Source organism: Plecotus auritus, assembly GCF_963455305.1.
Source record: "Plecotus auritus genome assembly, chromosome: 7".
NCBI classification, from domain to species: domain Eukaryota; kingdom Metazoa; phylum Chordata; class Mammalia; order Chiroptera; family Vespertilionidae; genus Plecotus; species Plecotus auritus.
The window spans coordinates 122,165,105-122,184,441 of record NC_137774.1 but is presented as its reverse complement, the minus strand read 5'-3'; the positions used below and the strand labels follow the sequence as shown (position 1 = coordinate 122,184,441).

Genomic DNA, 19,337 nt, shown 5'->3' with positions numbered 1-19,337 from the left:
AGGCAGGCAGGCAGAGGCAGCTAGGGGCAATCAGGCAGGCAGGCAGAGGCAGTTAGGGGTGATCAGGCAGGCAGGCAGATGAGTGGTTAGAAGCCAGCAGTCTCAGACTGCAAGAGGGATGTCCAACTGCCAGTTTAGGCCCGATCCCACAGGGCCTAAACCAGCAGTCGGACATTCCCCATGGGGTCCCCGATTGGAGAAGGGTGCAGGCTGGGCTGAGGGGATCCCCTTCCCCCACCCCCATGCATGAATTTCATGCACCGGGCCACTAGTATATTAATAAAAATCCAAGCCAACAATATTGGCAAAACCTAAGTAATCATTAATAGCAATTCAATAAACCTTAATTTATCTATTGGAAGGTGTTATTGTCCTAACTAGCTAGTTAATACGACTAATAGGAAGAGAGCAAAGGGGAGGCCAGACATTATAAGCATGGTCATCTGGGCAGCCTCACCAGAAAGCCATAGTTTTATGCTCCGCAGGGAATCACTGGTTCATTCCCTGTGAATCACTGGGGAAAGGAATCAAACAAGGGGAGATGGACGCATGTGCAGTGAAGCTGAGGTGACTTAGGGAAGGTCACCTCAGACTTGCCTGGGAGAAGATCATTGGCTGAGAGGATGGAGCTACTGCAAGTGCACAAAATTCTGGAAGGGTAAAATCCCCAGACAGAAAGTTTCCTTTTCTTCTTCTTGTGCTCCCTCTTAATCTGTGAACTGCACTCACCGTGCGTTCATGTGCTCACCTACAGTAGTCATATGTCCATAAGCAGCAACATGGCATGCAGGAAGCTGGACTGGACTGGACTGGACTTTAATATGGAGCAGAAATTCTGAGCAGTGGCTTTCATTCTGGCCCTGCTGAAGACAAGATTGGACTTCTTCCATGGCAAGCCAGACAGAGATGGGACTTTCGAAGGGAACCCCCTTAATTTTTCATCATCAACGAAACTTTCCATGAATCCCCATCCTGAAGAGGGACCTCAGAAAATTCTTTTCCTTGTGGCATCCCAAGAACTCCACTTCCACCGATAACGAAGTCAATGCTGATATAAATATTTTAGTTTTAATTACAGTACTAATCAGATAAGAAAAATCACATTAAATTTTAGGGAGGAAGGTTTCATCATTTTTTTCCCCAGCAAAGATCCTGACAATGAAAACCTAAAATTACCTAACAGTAGAAAATAATAAAACTAGATTAGGTAACGTTTGTGTAAATTAAACATGAAACCAACGTGTTTTAATTAGCAATATTTACCTTGCAGCATTTTGTTCTATCTTTTCATCAATATCACTGAAGATCTGCTTAAACTCCAAGTCTCCAGGAAATGAGTTTAACAAACAATGTAGGTCAAAGGAATTATGGGAATATTCATCTCCCCAGTCCATTCTGAGGAACAAGAATAAAAAACATGTTAGTTACTTCAAAATAAAGAAAAAAACCTACCTCAAGATGCAATACTAAATCAAAATCAATAATTCCCACTTTTAGGAAAAATGAAATATACCAATAGAAGAACTAGGGTATTATTAAGCTGGGTAGAGTGTTTTGTTAAAGTTCATGAGGTGTGACCTAATTTTCACACTTTTCTCTAGTTTGAAAGCTGAACAAAACAGCACCCCTCCGAGAGAATTTATAAACATCCTGCTGCTTCTCACTGGAACCCAGCACTGCAAAGGAAATCACAAAGCCTCACAGACCACTGTGAACAAAGGTGGCTGCAGAAAGAATTTAACACCTTCCTTCCACTCTTACCCACAAACTAGCCTGTAAATGATAACCTCAGAATTGTTAAAGCCTAATACCCAGGCCCTATTCATATATGAAAAAGGCAAAAAAATTTCCTGATAACTAAAATTTAAATTTGCTACTTTTTATAGATATGCATTTTCCCCACTATCAAAGAGTTATTCATCCATTCATTCCATATATATTTATTGAATGTTTGTAAGTAAGAAGCATTGCAGTTGAAGCTTGGGATATAGCTACAAGTTAAAGTCCCTTCCTTTATGAAGTTTTATTTGGGTGGGGAAGGTACATTTTAGAAACACATAAACAGATATATTTTATAAAAGATCACTTAGTGAGAAGTGCTATGTGAACATGTAGGGTCAGGGCAATGGGACAGATTAAGAAGGATGAGTTGGTACAGTGTATGAACTATTTTATTTAGGGTTATGTTATTTTTGGACATACAATATAGTGCTCATAAAATACTAGAGGCCTGGTGCATGAAATTCGTGTGTTGGGGGGGGGAGGGCCCTCAGCCTGGCCTGTGCCCTCTCATAATCCGGGACCCCTCAGGTAGGGTCCCTAGGCCTGGCTAGCTATCAGGGCCTGTCGGGGCTTTCCTTCCCCCTGGCTGCTGGCAGGTGGCCCCGCCCCCGCCACTGCCACTGCCACTGCTTGCCATCTGTGTGGCGTTGCTCCCCTTCCCCCGCCACCAGTCGCCTCCCTCTGTAGGCAACAGGTGTGGGGTGCGATGGCTTGGCTGGCCTGGGCCTCCCTATGTGGGGCAATTGATCGCGGGGCTCCCAGATCGATTGCCCCACAGAAGGAGGCCCCACCCACCTGCTGCAGCACTGCCAGCCTGGTAGCCTGGGCCTCCCTCTGCGAGGCAATGGATCATGGGCTCCACGATTGATCGCCCACCAGAGGGAGGCCCCACCCACCTGGCAGGGGCTCTGCGATCAGTTGTTGCACAGAGGGCAGCCTGGGCCTCCCTCTTTGGGGCGATTGCGAAGGCCCCCCCCGAATCGATTACCCCACCAGCCAGTGGCCTTGGCCTCCCTCTGCAGGGCGATTGATCGCGGAGCTCCCCCATCAATTGCCCCGCAGAGGGTGGCCTGGGCCTCCCTCTGCAGGGTGATCATGGGGTGATGGCGGGGCCCCCTGACCAATCACATCGCACTTGCCTTGGCTGGCCTGGTGCTAGTGCGTGTCATAGCGTGGTTGTTCAGAAGGTCATCCAGACGGTCCTTCTGCTGTTCGGTCGATTTGCATATTACGCTTTTGTTATTATAGATTTTGATGACTGATAGTGTTACTGGTGAGACCACGAGACCTTGGCTCTTGTCTTCTTGAAGGAAAGATTTCAATCAAGAGACAAAGTATAGCAAAATAAGTAAGAATTTATTGGCTATAGCAAAAAATATATTTAGTACAGTGAAACAAGGAAGAGTATAGAAAAAGCAACAGGAGAGCCTAGATGGGCTGCTTTGGCTCACTGAAAAGTCAGAGAAAAGGGGGCCTTGGAGACAGGTTCAGGGGGTTAGCTCGGGACGAGCTGCCGCTGCACATTGCTCACCTGGTTGCAAGTCTCGTGGGGTCCCTTAGAGGGAAGAAGGAGAAAGGGAATGGGGTGGGCATGCTCCCCTGGGGAGAGTGCACACTGGGCCCTTCACTCTGAGTGTATTTCTCTCTCTTGCAGGTGGAAATCTTAGGGGAGGTCTCAGGGGAGGGTGTGCTCTTTCAGGGTTGTGGTCTCCACTGATGGGTCAGCACCAGGGCAGAGGTTCATTAGTCAATGTCGCTGGTCCTGAGGTAGCCATGGTATCACTTGTCTGGTTTTGCTGCTTTTCTGGCCCTGGAGCTGAAATACAACTGAGGCCTAGATGTTATCTTTAGGGAGAAAAAGGTCAGGGTGGGAGGATCTAAACCACATGACCAGCAATAAGCTAGGGGAGGAAAGATTTCCCTGGGGTCAAGGTTCTTGTTTTCCCAGTTTTGCCCCTTCCTAGGCATCTGGGGCTTTTTGCCCTGGTGAGTTTCTGTACCTGGCCCATCATTCTTGCTCTGCTCATGTCTGTCTAACTGATAACTGGAATGGTGAGCCGAGGTGTTTTTCCAGAGGTCATGTCTCAAGATGACGTCTAAGAATGAGCTACGTGGACCAGGAGATTTAAGCAAAAGTGTGGAGAATTGATTACAAGCAGATTCAGACTCCCTGCAAGGGGCGGGAGCCCCAAGCATGGGCTGCCCGTTCAAGCCTTGTAGTACACGGGTATATATTTGCCACAAGCCTGCTCTAGGTATGTCTACTTGTGTCATCACCTGATTGATTCCCTCAATTGTTTTTGCACAGCAACGGACCTAAACTTTCCCTGTCTCTGTGTGCTCTTCCTCTGTTCCTATGCTGAGCTTTCCCTGTTTCTGTGTGCTCTTCCTCTGTTCCTATGCTGAGCTTTCCCTGTCTCTGTGTGCTCTTCCTCTGTTCCAATGCTGAGCTTTCCCTGTCTCTGTGCTCTTCCTCTGTTCCAATGCTGAGCTTTCCCTGTCTCTGTGTGCTCTTCCTGTTCCTATGCTGAGCTCTCCCTGTCTCTGTGTGCTCTTCCTCTGTTCCTATGCTGAGCTTTCCCTGTCTCTGTGTGCTCTTCCTCTGTTCCAATGCTGAGCTTTCCCTGTCTCTGTGTGCTCTTCCTGTTCCTATGCTGAGCTCTCCCTGTCTCTGTGCTCTTCCTCTGTTCCTATGCTGAGCTTTCCCTGTCTCTGTGCTCTTCCTCTGTTCCTGTGCTGAGCTCTCACTGTCTCTGTGTGCTCTTCCTCTGTTCCTGTGCTGAGCTTTCCCTGTCTCTGTGTGCTCTTCCTCTGTTCCTATGCTGAGCTCTCCCTGTCTCTGTGTGCTCTTCCTCTGTTCCTATGCTGAGCTTTCCCTGTCTCTGTGTGCTCTTCCTCTGTTCCTGTGCTGAGCTTTCCCTGTCTGTGTGCTCTTCCTCTGTTCCTATGCTGAGCTCTCCCTGTCTCTGTGTGCTCTTCCTCTGTTCCTGTGCTGAGCTTTCCCTGTCTCTGTGTGCTCTTCCTCTGTTCCTGTGCTGAGCTTTCCCTGTCTGTGTGTGCTCTTCCTCTGTTCCTATGCTGAGCTTTCCCTGTCTCTGTGTGCTCTTCCTCTGTTCCTATGCTGAGCTTTCCCTGTCTCTGTGCTCTTCCTCTGTTCCTATGCTGAGCTTTCCCTGTCTGTGTGCTCTTCCTCTGTTCCTATGCTGAGCTTTCCCTGTCTGTGTGCTCTTCCTCTGTTCCAATGCTGAGCTTTCCCTGTGTGTGCTCTTCCTCTGTTCCTGTGCTGAGCTTTCCCTGTCTCTGTGTGCTCTTCCTCTGTTCCAATGCTGAGCTTTCCCTGTCTCTGTGTGCTCTTCCTCTGTTCCTATGCTGAGCTCTCCCTGTCTCTGTGTGCTCTTCCTCTGTTCCTGTGCTGAGCTCTCCCTGTCTCTGTGTGCTCTTCCTCTGTTCCTATGCTGAGCTTTCCCTGTCTCTGTGTGCTCTTCCTCTGTTCCAATGCTGAGCTTTCCCTGTCTCTGTGTGCTCTTCCTCTGTTCCTGTGCTGAGCTCTCCCTGTCTCTGTGTGCTCTTCCTCTGTTCCTGTGCTGAGCTTTCCCTGTCTCTGTGTGCTCTTCCTCTGTTCCTGTGCTGAGCTTTCCCTGTCTATGTGCTCTTCCTCTGTTCCTATGCTGAGCTTTCCCTGTCTCTCTGTGCTCTTCCTCTGTTCCAATGCTGAGCTCTCCCTGTCTCTGTGTGCTCTTCCTCTGTTCTAATGCTGAGCTTTCCCTGTCTCTCTGTGCTCTTCCTCTGTTCCAATGCTGAGCTCTCCCTGTCTCTGTGTGCTCTTCCTCTGTTCCTGTGCTGAGCTCTCACTGTCTCTGTGTGCTCTTCCTCTATTCCTATGCTGAGCTTTCCCTGTCTCTGTGTGCTCTTCCTCTGTTCCTATGCTGAGCTTTCCCTGTCTCTGTGTGCTCTTCCTCTGTTCCAATGCTGAGCTCTCCCTGTCTCTGTGTGCTCTTCCTCTGTTCCTATGCTGAGCTTTCCCTGTCTCTGTGTGCTCTTCCTCTGTTCCTATGCTGAGCTCTCCCTGTCTCTGTGTGCTCTTCCTCTGTTCCTGTGCTGAGCTTTCCCTGTCTCTGTGTGCTCTTCCTCTATTCCTATGCTGAGCTTTCCCTGTCTCTGTGTGCTCTTCCTCTGTTCCTATGCTGAGCTTTCCCTGTCTCTGTGTGCTCTTCCTCTGTTCCTATGCTGAGCTTTCCCTGTCTCTGTGTGCTCTTCCTCTGTTCCTATGCTGAGCTTTCCCTGTCTGTGTGTGCTCTTCCTCTGTTCCTATGCTGAGCTTTCCCTGTCTCTGTGTGCTCTTCCTCTGTTCCTATGCTGAGCTTTCCCTGTCTGTGTGTGCTCTTCCTCTGTTCCTATGCTGAGCTTTCCCTGTCTCTGTGTGCTCTTCCACTGTTCCTGTGCTGAGCTTTCCCTGTCTCTGTGTGCTCTTCCTCTGTTCCAATGCTGAGCTCTCCCTGTCTCTGTGTGCTCTTCCTCTGTTCCTATGCTGAGCTTTCCCTGTCTCTGTGTGCTCTTCCTCTGTTCCTATGCTGAGCTCTCCCTGTCTCTGTGTGCTCTTCCTCTGTTCCTGTGCTGAGCTTTCCCTGTCTCTGTGTGCTCTTCCTCTGTTCCTATGCTGAGCTCTCCCTGTCTCTGTGTGCTCTTCCTCTGTTCCTGTGCTGAGCTTTCCCTGTCTCTGTGTGCTCTTCCTCTGTTCCAATGCTGAGCTTTCCCTGTCTGTGTGCTCTTCCTCTGTTCCTATGCTGAGCTTTCCCTGTCTCTGTGTGCTCTTCCTCTGTTCCTGTGCTGAGCTCTCCCTGTCTCTGTGTGCTCTTCCTCTGTTCCTGTGCTGAGCTCTCACTGTCTCTGTGTGCTCTTCCTCTATTCCTATGCTGAGCTTTCCCTGTCTCTGTGTGCTCTTCCTCTGTTCCTATGCTGAGCTTTCCCTGTCTCTGTGCTCTTCCTCTGTTCCAATGCTGAGCTTTCCCTGTCTCTGTGTGCTCTTCCTCTGTTCCTGTGCTGAGCTCTCCCTGTCTCTGTGTGCTCTTCCTCTGTTCCTGTGCTGAGCTCTCCCTGTCTCTGTGTGCTCTTCCTCTGTTCCTGTGCTGAGCTTTCCCTGTCTCTGTGTGCTCTTCCTCTGTTCCTGTGCTGAGCTTTCCCTGTCTGTGTGCTCTTCCTCTGTTCCTATGCTGAGCTTTCCCTGTCTCTGTGTGTGCTCTTCCTCTGTTCCTGTGCTGAGCTTTCCCTGTCTGTGTGCTCTTCCTCTGTTCCTATGCTGAGCTTTCCCTGTCTCTGTGTGCTCTTCCTCTGTTCCTGTGCTGAGCTTTCCCTGTCTCTGTGTGCTCTTCCACTGTTCCTATGCTGAGCTTTCCCTGTGTGTGCTCTTCCTCTGTTCCTATGCTGAGCTTTCCCTGTCTATGTGCTCTTCCTCTGTTCCTATGCTGAGCTTTCCCTGTCTCTGTGTGCTCTTCCTCTGTTCCTGTGCTGAGCTTTCCCTGTCTCTGTGCTCTTCCTCTGTTCCTGTGCTGAGCTTTCCCTGTCTCTGTGCTCTTCCTCTGTTCCTGCGCTGAGCTTTCCCTGTCTCTGTGTGCTCTTCCACTGTTCTTATGCTGAGCTTTCCCTGTCTCTGTGTGCTCTTCCTCTGTTCCTGTGCTGAGCTTTCGCTGTCTCTGTGTGCTCTTCCTCTGTTCCTATGCTGAGCTTTATCCATTTCTATGTGTTCGTCGCTTGTTTACTGCAGGCCCTCCATTGGTTTCCCATGCCTCCTGCTTTGAGTCCAGAAACACTTTATTATTTCTGCTTGGTTGGTTCCTGTGGTTAGGCTGCTCAAACTGCCCTGTCTACCCCTGCCTATGTTCCACCTGCCTTTGTTTTCTACGGGACCCCTGCCCTATCTGCCTGCATTTCAAGCTAACTCCTCTCATAACTGCCTATAAAAATGGTATAAAGGAGTGGGAAATTTAAACATTAAATTATAACAAATATACTAGTATATGAAATAAACATTAACAAAAAAAAGGCTTAGGTAAATATGTTTTACTAGTAGTTTGGATAAATCCAAAATACTTGAAAAACTGTCTAAAAAGTTTTGCAGAGGCTATAATACTAATGTATGTGATACATATATATATAATACTAATGAACTTCCTCATCTTTAATTATTCAATTATTAATAAACTTAGCTAATTTGTTAAACTATAATGAAATAGCTGAAGATTTCTCTTAAGTCCTGACTGAAACTTCAAAGAATTAGTTTTAGGATAAAGCTTTTATTTTCCTTCAGAGATACTATTTTAAAAGGAAAACAACCAATTAAACTATTTTACTGTAAAAGTCCATGGCATCACAAGGCTTGTCATTTGTAAATTCAATTAGTTCCAAATATAGAATAAGAACTATAGTGGTTTAGAAAGAGTCCCCCAAGATGTGCTTCTATGGTATGTGGATTATTTTGAGCTAAAGGCAACCAAGACCCTGCCATCTGAAGAGAAACTTCTGCCCTCCCCGACTCCTTCACTACCTGGAAGAATATGGATTAGGGGTCTTGCCCATAATAAGAGATTATCAGAGACAATCTGGTTTGACCTCTATATGGTAGGACAAACTAGTAGTTAGTGAACATCTGCTTTTCTAATCATCCTGCAATGACCTTCTTCCCCTTTGAAGTCCCAAGGTGATCTTAGCTCAGAACATCATATATGCCTCATGTTCCCTGTCTCTGAACTTCTCATGTAGGTGTGGTTCCCATGCATGCATATGTATTAAATTTGGTTATTTTCTCTTGTTAATCTGTCTCATGTGGTTTTAAATATTAGAACCTTAGGGTAGAAGAAAGTTTCAGCCTTGCCTATAGCACAGATACAACATTTTAAAACAGCAAAATCCTCAAACATTTGGATTTTTCTCATTCAAAGTGTTTTGCAGTAAATACTGTCATTTCTCATTTAAAAATAAATATTTACCTATAACGTGTCATAATAAGGATTAACTTGAAATCAGGCTAAAACAAAACAAAAAGTAAAAGGTAAATGTTAGGAAACTCCATGTATTAGTACATCAGGAGATATACTTCTTTAGGACACCAAATTCTTTTTTTTTTTTAACTCTTAATATTTCCATAAAATCAATGAATATGATATCTTCATATCTCCCTAGCAGCTCAACAAGTTACACCTATTATCAGAATAGTCATTTTTAAATCCAATAATCCAATGGCCATATTACTAGAGGCCTGGTGCATGGATTCGTGCACCGGTGGGGTCTCTTGGCCTGGCTGTGGACATCCCCCAAGGGGTCATGGATTGCGAGAGGGCACAGGCCATGTGAGGGACCCCACCGGTGCATGATTGGGCCTGGGTAGGTACCACGGGAGGGATCCAGGGCATGTCTGGCCCGTCTTGCCCAGTCCGGATTGGCTGGACCCCAGCAGCAAGCTAACCTACGGGTCGGGGCATCTGCCCCCTGGTGGTCAGTGCACGTCATAGCGATTGGTCGAAAGGTTGAACGAACAGTTGGACACATAGCATATTAGGCTCTTATTATATAAAATAATAAATTTAATTTATGTATTTGCATACTTTTAAGTCATTTTGGGTAGTTCAACACTTCAGAAGAGTTATTCAAAATTGTTGCAAAAAATAAAATTTAATTTTTGTAATGAAAAAACTTGATTGGCTGAGGGTTCTTGTAGAAAACTCAAACTTAGTAAATATTTTGTTCATAGTAAACCTCTCTGTTATAAAACAAGTTATAGTATCAATACTCTGTTCAAAGTTGTACCAATATGTCAATAATATAATGCCTCACTAATTAATATAACACATATTCAAAAGTTAAGAAAATATGTAAAGAGGTCAGCTGAACTATAATAGCAAAATAGAAATATGATTTTGATATTGTTATAATAATCTGGTTATTATTTAACAGGAAAGGAGTAAAGGGAAGACTAGATAATATAGGCATGCCATTTATACAGCTATGCTAATTTAACACTCTCCAAGACTGTTCCTGACAGATAGGGTTAGGGACTAGACAACAGTAAGGTCTGAGTAACATGGAAAGGTGCTTGTCTGTCAATCACACCTGGGAACAGGTAATTGGCCAGAATAGGTGCGGCCACTGCCAGGGAGCAAATTCAGAATATTTACAATTCTGAACAAAGGAAGTTCCCTCTCTTGGCTCTTGGTTTTTATGGAACTCCTTTGCCTCTTGCCTCTCCTGCTTGCCTGAGCTCCTGGGACTCCTGCTGCAGGGGCACTCCATGTGGTCCATGGCCATGAGGGACCCACACAATGGACTGATGGACTTTCTTTAGCATAAATGCTGAACTGGACTCGGCTGCAACATGAAACAAAAGCTCTGGACACTGGCCCTCCTTTTGGCTCTGTTGGACCTCCAGCTGCCTCTTTTTCAGGACTGGATTAAAGGGCATGGGACTTTACAACCCAAGGAATATAACTCCACTTAAAGTTTTCTACTACATCTCATTCTCCTGTGGGAGCTTCTGAAAATGCTGAAAATTTCAGCATTAACCCAAGAACCCCACTCCCATTTGTGTCTGGGAAATCTGGCCCACTGATTTCTCCCATTACAATTTGTTGTATATCTACTATATTCAAGGTACTTTATATACATCATCTTCTTTAATTCTCATAATAACACTTCAAAATAGTTATCATGCTCATTTATGGAAGAGGAATCCTGGGCCCAAAAAGATTAACTAACATGTCCATGTGGCATAGCTACTTGGGGTAGCATGCACTGAACCCAGATCTATTTGGTTCTATTTGAGGGTGCTTGTATCTCCAGAAATGAATCACTTACTGTATACAAAACATAGTAGTGTAGAAATTACATTAACCAAAATGTAAAATGGTTATCCCCAGATATTTAGACTGTGGCTGATTTTTTATACTTAGCATTTTCCTGTTTATTTTTGCAATAAGTACTTATCATTTCATATATAACTAGAGGCCCAGTGCACGAAATTCGTGCACGAGTAGGGTCCCTAGGACTGGCCTGTGATCAGGGCCAATAGGGGCCTTCTGGCTGCCGGCCAGGGCCTTCCTTCTTTCTGTGCTGCCCCCTGGTGGTCAGTGCACATCATCATGAGCTATCAAACTCCTGGTCTCCCGTTCTAACTCCCGAGGGGACACTTTGCATACTAACCTTTTATATATATAGATTGGTAAAATATTTTAAGAAGAAATTACCCCTGCTCTCAGTGGGACTTATACTTTTTTATTTTACATTTCCTATCTCTCTTCATCTGAGACATCTTCCATTCTTTACTTCTCTCATGGCAATTTGTGTTTATCATTTTATTCAAAATCTATTTCAAAACTTACATAATTCCTAAATATCTTTTGATTAAATAAGACCACTTCACCAATCTTTTTGTATTTTTTATTTGTGCTTCCAAATGCTGTTAAAAGAAAATGTTTCTTGTATTATTTTGATAATGTGTATTTTATGTCCTTCTTTGAAATCAGTTCTAGAGTAAACTGAAACATGTTGAGCATTCAGATAAGGTTGGGAATCATGATTTTGAAGGCTTCCTAATCTACATGGTTGTTTGACTTTTCTCTATCTAACCTCAGTAAAGAAGTTAATCAATAAACACAAAGAATGCATTAAAGCTGTGACATGATAGAGTAGCAGAATGATGATGGTTCAGGGTTTTCCTGTGACTGGCATACATCTTGTGATGCTTCCATATCCATATTTATATGGTTCCACGGTGATGAAGGATAAGAGAAGCAAGAGTCACCTTTTAGGTAAAGAAGCAGCAAGTATAAGATGCTGTGTGGTAGGATTTAAAAAACAAACAGCCTGGCTGGAGTGGCTCAGTGGTTGAGTGTCGACCTATGAACCAGGAGATTGATTCAGGATCAAGAGCACATGCCCAGGTTGTGGGCTTGATCCCCAGTGGGGGGCATGCAAGAGGTAGCTGATCAACGATTCTCTCTCATCATTGATTTCTCTCTCTCTCTCTCCATCTCCCTTCCTCTCTGAAATCAATAAAAATATATTAAAAAAATAAAACAAACCAACAAAACCTGATGGACAAAATATAACTAATGTGATGAAGACATTAACCTGAATAAATAGTGATGCACAAGATGAACATAAGAAATAAATAGAGTAAACTGTGGTAAGTGATGCTGAAGTTTGTATTTAGAGATGTCTCTTAGATTGGCAGTGATTCCTGCAGGACTGGTGAGAAAGAAGCATGCACTGAATGGGCATGAGCATAGGCACCAATCCTCCCATTTCCTTTTCTGTACCACAGTGTGTCTGCCATTGCTGGGCATCATGAAGGAACAGAAAGGTTGGACAGTCTCTCCTCATGCAGAGACAGTAAAAAGAATAAGGCCATGAAAAAAAGGAGCCCATAGAAAGATCACTGCTATTCTCTAAAAGGTAACTATGACTTCAACAACAGAAAAGTAAATTATGGAGGGATGAATGTAATTTGGCAAATACTCCAGCGGTATTTTAGAAAGGTAGAACTAACCATAAAATTTAGGGAGAAAAAGGAAGAGGTGGTGAAATTGTGGGTCTGGATATAGCTTTACAGTCTCTTTATGTTCCTGTATTTCCAACTATTAAATTGTCATCAGGAAGATAATAATAATTTGACATAATGAATGAAGTCTCTTATCCTACTCCGTGATAAATCAAAAATGGGAGCTGCACCTCCTTAAAGTACAATAACTTTGTATTTGAAATTGCCATTCTGCAACATTGTTTTTAAATGTTCATTCTCCTATAATGTTTCTGATAATTTTTATAAGGTTAAAAACACAGTGCTTAATATTTCAAACACGTATGAAAATCCAATCTAATATTAATTTTTGCCTTTAAAAATGAGTTATGTTTGAAGAATTATATCTAAGCCAAACATCTGTAGATCATGTTTCAGCCACAGGCAAAATGTAATAGTTGAGTTATAAATTCCTAAGAACAGTAACTATAAGAAAATATGAGCATATTATAAGCACTGCCAGAAAACATTACAATAAAGCAATAAAAAAATTATAGTTTGTGTGATCCAAAGAAAGCCCAGAAAAATAATTTTGGAATCTCACCAATCTTTTAACATATTTCAAAATGATACTTTTCTATTGCAGGGTCTTTCTCTCTCTCTCTCTCCTCTTTTTAATTTAAACACATATAATGGTGAGAGTCCTTATTTTATCTTTTTTCTGTTTCTTCAACAATAAAAATCTGGAGTGCCATTCTTCTTATAACCAACTAACAAATGTTTAAAAATGACTAAAAAGAAGACTGAGCCATTGGGAAGAAATCCACACTACAACTGAGTTAGTAAAGGGGGAAAACAGGACCGTGTGATTTTTCCTCTGTGGAAAAGCCCAGTGAGGAGGGTCATATACTTTCTGTGAACTCAATGTAGACTGAATGTGTCCACCAGCTCTGGCTCACCAGAAGTTTTACTATTCAACAATGCTCTCTAACCTAAAATAAATACTGCGAAAGAGCATGGCAAGGAAGTGGGGTGTTGTTATTAATTAAAAATAATTACACATTCTACCTGTAACTAAGGAAGTTTCAAAATGTTGCACTATGATAAAACACATTTAACTATAAACATTATGGAACCAAGAAGCAATAGATCTGAGTCCTGATCCTGGTTCTGCTAATGTCTATGTACATTTGGGTAAGTTACTCAAGAGGGTTGGGGCTCACGTTCCTCATTTAATGGGTTTATTAGGCCCTGAGGTTTCTTCTAGCAATAAATTTGTTGTATTTTATAAGAAACTAAAGGCCCGATGCACGAAGATTTGTGCAAGAATAGGCCTTCCTTCCCCTGGCTGCCGGCACCACCTTCGCTCTGGCCGAAGCCGCCTTTCCGCCTTCACTCCGGCCAGAGCCGCCTTCTGCCTCTCGCCTTGTCGTGTCAATTTGCATATTCCCTTCTTATTGGCTGTGGGTGCTTCCATCTTTGTCGTGGAGTTATGGTCAATTTGCATATTCTGTCTTTATTAGATAGGATTATAAGAGACATACATATTTCTGAACCCTTCCTCCCAAATTCACTCTTAAAATGGACTATTTTGTTTGTCAATCCCATCGTCTTTGCTGTATCTTGGACTCTCAGAGCCACTTTAGCTCTTCACTTTTTCCTTCTCCAGGACTGCTACATGGAAAACTAAAGTAGAACCCATAGCAAGAAATAATATGCAAAAACAAGAAATGTGAGGCATCAAGATAATATTTTATGGTAATAAATAGACACCCTGTACTGCTTTACTGCCGGCAAAACTCAATCTCCCTAAAATATTCTAAGAAGCAACTAGCCCATGTCTTTGGGCTACTCTGACTTGCCACATTTTTCCTCAACAAAAATTTCTGAGGCCAACAGACTTCGGGCATTGTGCCAGAAGGAAAAGGAAGACATCAGAGAATCATATATTCAGAGGCATTGTATCCTTATCTCTTATTCTTTATATTATTTGTATTATTCTTTCTATTGCTGGATTGGTTTGAGTAGCTGGTTTGATATCAAAACGAAGTGAAAATAAACTTTGACCAGATCATTATTCTTAAACCTGAACCAATCTTTTCTGGCCTGGTTCATTTTTACTTTCCCATTCACATCTAGTCACAAAGTAGTCTTCCTGTATCATTCACAAAGTCCTGCCAACATTATATAACTCAAAATTTAACTTTTACTAAGTCTTGAAAATTTTATGTGATTCAGTGAACTCATTCATTGAGATATAATTTATAGGTATGAGGGCTAAGTAATATTAGTGATAATAATAGACAACTCCTATGTAGTATTTTATATGGGCTATGCATTGTTCAAAGTACTTTATATATATGAACTCATTGAATTCCTATTATAATCCTATGCAATAGATACTGTTATAATCTTCATATGAAAGAGGTAGAACGTTAGGCACAGAGAGGTTAAAATCACTTAGATAGGAAGTTGCAAAGCTGGGATTCAGACTGCTTCAAAGGATGTCCTTAATCACAAAGCTACAGTATATATAAAATGCTTCTGTACTGGTTGTTTACTGTAGGGAGCGGCTATAGGATTAAGCCTCTGGCTGACCTGTGGCAGGACCACAAACAAGTCCCAGCCTGGAGGGCAGAGCTCTCCTAGCATAATTAAGCCTGACCTTGTAGCCCTCCCTACTTCCTTCCTAAGTAGCTAATGGGCTGTGGGAGGTGCAGCAAATGTGGCCAAAACAAGAGAAACTCATAAGAACATTGCTTGTTTATCACTGACTATAAAATAAAGCCTCAGCTTGCTGGCTGGATCTTTTTGTGTCCTCATCCAGGCATGGGAAATTCGCTGAGCCCCCAGCTGTATTCTCTTTGTCTGTCTTCTTTAATCCTTCACCGCCCCTCCTCAGGTTCATTCACCCTTGGCCATGCTGGTGCAGCACAGTTTACTGCCTTATATATTTGACAGAGTCCTCTAGGACCATTATAAATTTTCTTTATTATGAAACCTATATAATCCCTCCCCCCAGATTTCATTCTTTTTGTGGGTTTTTTTGTGTTGTTGTTTTTTTTTTTTTTAAGGCTAGATCTTCCCCTGTGATAATTCAGTTCCAGTAAGTTATTTCATCAGTTACTGGAAGCTAAAATTCTAACATTTTAGTCTCCCCCCAAAGAATGAGAAACAACTTAAGCAAATCTCAATTTGTTGATAGTCATTTAGAATACCTTAAGGATTAAAGTCTTAAATTAGAAAATAAAAACTTCTTATTCTATTCAAATTTCTTTTTCTGTTTTAAAATATATTTTATTTATTTTTACACACAGGAAGGGAGAGGGATAGAGAGTTAGAAACATCAATGAGAGAGAAGCATCGATCAGCTGCCTCCTGCACATCCCCTACTGGGGATGTGCCTGCAACCAAGGTACATGCCCTTGACTGAAATCAAACGTGGGACCCTTCAGTCCCCAGGCTGATGCTCTATCCAGTGAGCCAAACAGGCCAGGGCTCAAATTTATTTTTCAACTCTGATCTGTATATTAGGTTTTCCTCCACAGACTACTGTATTTTCCATAAATAACTGTGGGAGTTCTGATTATTAAAATTATATGGGTTAGAATATTAATATACAGTCAGTAAATACTCATATAAACATACTATAGCTATTAAAATCTCCTTCAATAAATTATAAAATATTTCATTGTAACTCCCCTATTAGTAATTTACATATGTGTATGTATGAAGTAGAAATTGACAGGATCAATCAGAATACACTATTGCAACTTGACAAGCAAACTGAATTAACTGTCATATGCTTTACTACCAAACCTGACACTGCTTTCTTTAGTTTTCAGAGTACCGCTCTTTTTAGAAAATATTTTCATTTTAATAACTCTTTATAATCTTCAACACACAATCCTAGCCATCTCTTGCTTTAATAGAACAGTGAAACCAAATTTTAATTTTTGCATTTTTTGTAACTTGGCATGTACATATTTCACGTAATTTAAAAATCATAAAAGTATCACACAATTTGAGATTAGACCTAAATAATGTCACAAATCATGGAACTAATGATTAATGAATGAATTTTTAAGTGCAATAAAACTTTAGTAGTTTGGAGAACAGTATATCTGCAATAGCAGAAAGTTTAAGTTATGGAACACTTTTAAAAAGGCAGTTGCAGTATGTATCAAGTGGGAATAACAAGACACATAGCTTATGAGATGTCAATTACATTTTAAGGAATTTCCTTTTAATAGTTAGAGTAGAATGATTTGAACTTAGCATGTACATTGTATATAAATGGGTACTTCTAAAAAATTTAGGGTTCTTAAAGTATATTCCAAGGGTTTAAGAATTTCTCCAAAAAATTCTACTAGTATTATGTTACTAGTATTAATTAGCTGGTTATATTAATGTGATACTCTTAAATTTTCAAAATATTATTGAAATGCTATAGTATAAATATCCCTTTCAGCTAACTATAATTAAGTTTATGTTTCTTGCTCTTTAGAAACCAACAGAAACCTTTGTAGGACCCCCTTCCCTTCATAGCCCAGCATCTCAAAATTGCAGTCCTTATTTCCTACTATATTCTTACCTGACATTCATTTCTCAACCCAGAGCAATCTGGTTTCTGCCTCTTTCCTTACACCAAAACGGACAAACATTTTTTTTTTAAATATATTTTATTGATATTTCACAGAGAGGAAGGGAGAGGGATAGAGAGCTAGAAACATCGATGAGAGAGAAACATCGATCAGCTGCCTCCTGCACACCTCCCACTGAGGATGTGCCCGCAACCAAGGTACATGCCCTTGACCGGAATCGAACCCGGGACCTTTCAGTCCGCAGGCCGACGCTCTATCCACTGAGCCAAACCGGTTTCGGCCGGACAAACATTTTTTAATTCCTATCACACTTAATCTCTGCACTATTTGGTATTGATAACTACTCCTTCCTTGCAGTTGTTTCCTTTCTTGCCAATTTCCTAAGTATCATGGGTTCCCAGTTCTCTCTTGTCTCTCACACATTTATTCACTTTAGGTAGTTGGCAAGCTCAAATGATATCTTCTTTTTTTAAACTGAGATATTATACACAGACTAGAGGCCCAGTGCACGAAATTTGTGAACGGGGTGTGTGTGGGGGGGTTGTCCCTCAGCCCAGCCTGCACCCTCTCCAATCTGGGATCCCTCAAGGGATGTCCGCCTGCCCGTTTAGGCCCGATCCTGGTAGGGCAGCCGGACATCCTTCTCACAATCCAGGACTGTTGGCTCCCAACTGCTCCCCTGCCTGCCTTCCTGATTGCCCCTAACCGCTTCTGCCTGCCAGCCTGATCACCCCCTAACCACTCCCCTGCCAGCCTGATTGATGCCTAACTGCTCCCCTGCCAGCCGGATTGTCCCTAACTGCCCTCCCCTGCAGGCCTGGTCACCCCTAACTGCCCTCCCCTGCTGGCCTGGTTCCCCCCAACTGCCCTTCCCTGCAGGCCTGGTCGCCCCCAACTTTCCTCCTCTGCCGGCCTGGTCACCCCTAACTGCCCTCCCCTGCAGGCTTGATTGCCCCCAACTGCCCTCCCTTGCAGGCCTGGTCCCTCCCAACTGCCCTCCCACAACTGCCCTCCCTATAACTGCTGAGGTCCCTATAACTGCTAGTTTCTGACCTCTGACTGGCTGATTGCTCATATAGTTTTCTTTTGGTTCTGTGAGATGCACAATAAACCCTCTCCCTGCTCCTTGGCCCAAGAGTAACATTTTTGTTTTGTTTTGTTTTTTGCTTAAATTAACCAGAGTAGATTTTATTAAACTAGTAAACATCTTGATTGGCTCCTTTTTCATCTCTGCCATCAAACACTGCTATTCACCACAGGGATCTCTCTAGACCTGCTTCTCATTTTAAATCTTTCTCTGAGCATTCCTCATTCAAAGACACTGCCTTCTTTTTAACGTAATTTTACAATATTAGATTCATTTTTTCTAAAGTGATTAAATTCATTTAATTTAAACAATTTTTTTTAATTTTTATTTACTGGATATTTCTTCTCAGACCTCAAAAAAAAAAAAAAAAATCTCTTCCTATTAGTTTTCATTTTGTAGTCTTCCCAAATTTCCTTTCCCCTTGCCTGACTAGGGAAAGGAAAGAAAAATTTCTTCCTATCCATTTCATGCTGGAGTTCTTGGTCCTCTTTTGTATTCTACATGCTTTTCATTTCAACCTCATTCACCTATTATTTCGATGCTAAAAAATCAGTCTATATCTCTAACCTTAGCTCTTCCTCCAAAACCCACACACATATTTCAAGCACTTATTAGACAATTCCACTTCACTGATTCAAAGGTCCTTTAAAATCAACATGTCCAAAATTTAATTCAAAATCTTTTCCTTAAACTCGCATCTCTTCCTATATTATGGAATCACCAGCTACCTAATCTCCCCCTCCCTTGCCCTAGTATTAGTATCAGGGTCAGCAAACTATGGTACAGTCTGTTTTTTCTATGGCCTGCAAGCTAAGAATGGTTTTTACATTTCTAACCAGTTGTAAAAAAAAAAACACACAAGAGATGCTAGAGGGTCCATATATGGTACATAAATCCTAAGATCCCTGTCTTAAATAGTCATCAAATTCTTCGATCCTTTCTCTATATCTTAAGAGGTCACCATATGCTCTCAAATTTTTCTCTGTCTGCTACCAGTATCCCCAAACTGATGTCATTTCCTGCTGAAGAAAATAAAAAACCTCCTATCTCGCCTTCAGGACTCACATCTCGTGGTATAATGAGAAATATATATTTGGTTTTTGCACACCGCCGCCCCCCCATCTCCTCCTACCCCCTTCCTTAATTTGTCCTATGCATCTCTTCCATTTGGCCTTTCTGGAATGTAACCTTTCTAATAAAATTGTAATCAGAAGTATACTGTTTTCCTGAGTTCTGTGAATCATCCTAATGAATTAGTGTACCAGAGAAGGGGTGTGGGAACCCTCAAATTTATAGTCAGCCAGGAAGAAGTGGGGGCAGTCTTGTGGGATTGAGCCTTTAACTTTGGAGTCTGCAC

At 42.4% G+C, this 19,337-nt stretch overlaps 1 protein-coding gene across 1 annotated transcript in view; it reads right to left on the bottom strand.

The window, feature by feature from the left end:
* KIAA0825 overlaps positions 1-19,337 on the bottom strand; it is a 373,779-nt gene that overhangs the window by 321,292 nt on the left and 33,150 nt on the right. The window contains exon 3 of the mRNA XM_080678353.1: positions 1,264-1,395. Coding sequence (XP_080534479.1) covers positions 1,264-1,394 — 131 coding nt within the window. The 5' untranslated portion in view covers position 1,395. The remainder of the gene's footprint in view (positions 1-1,263; positions 1,396-19,337) is intronic.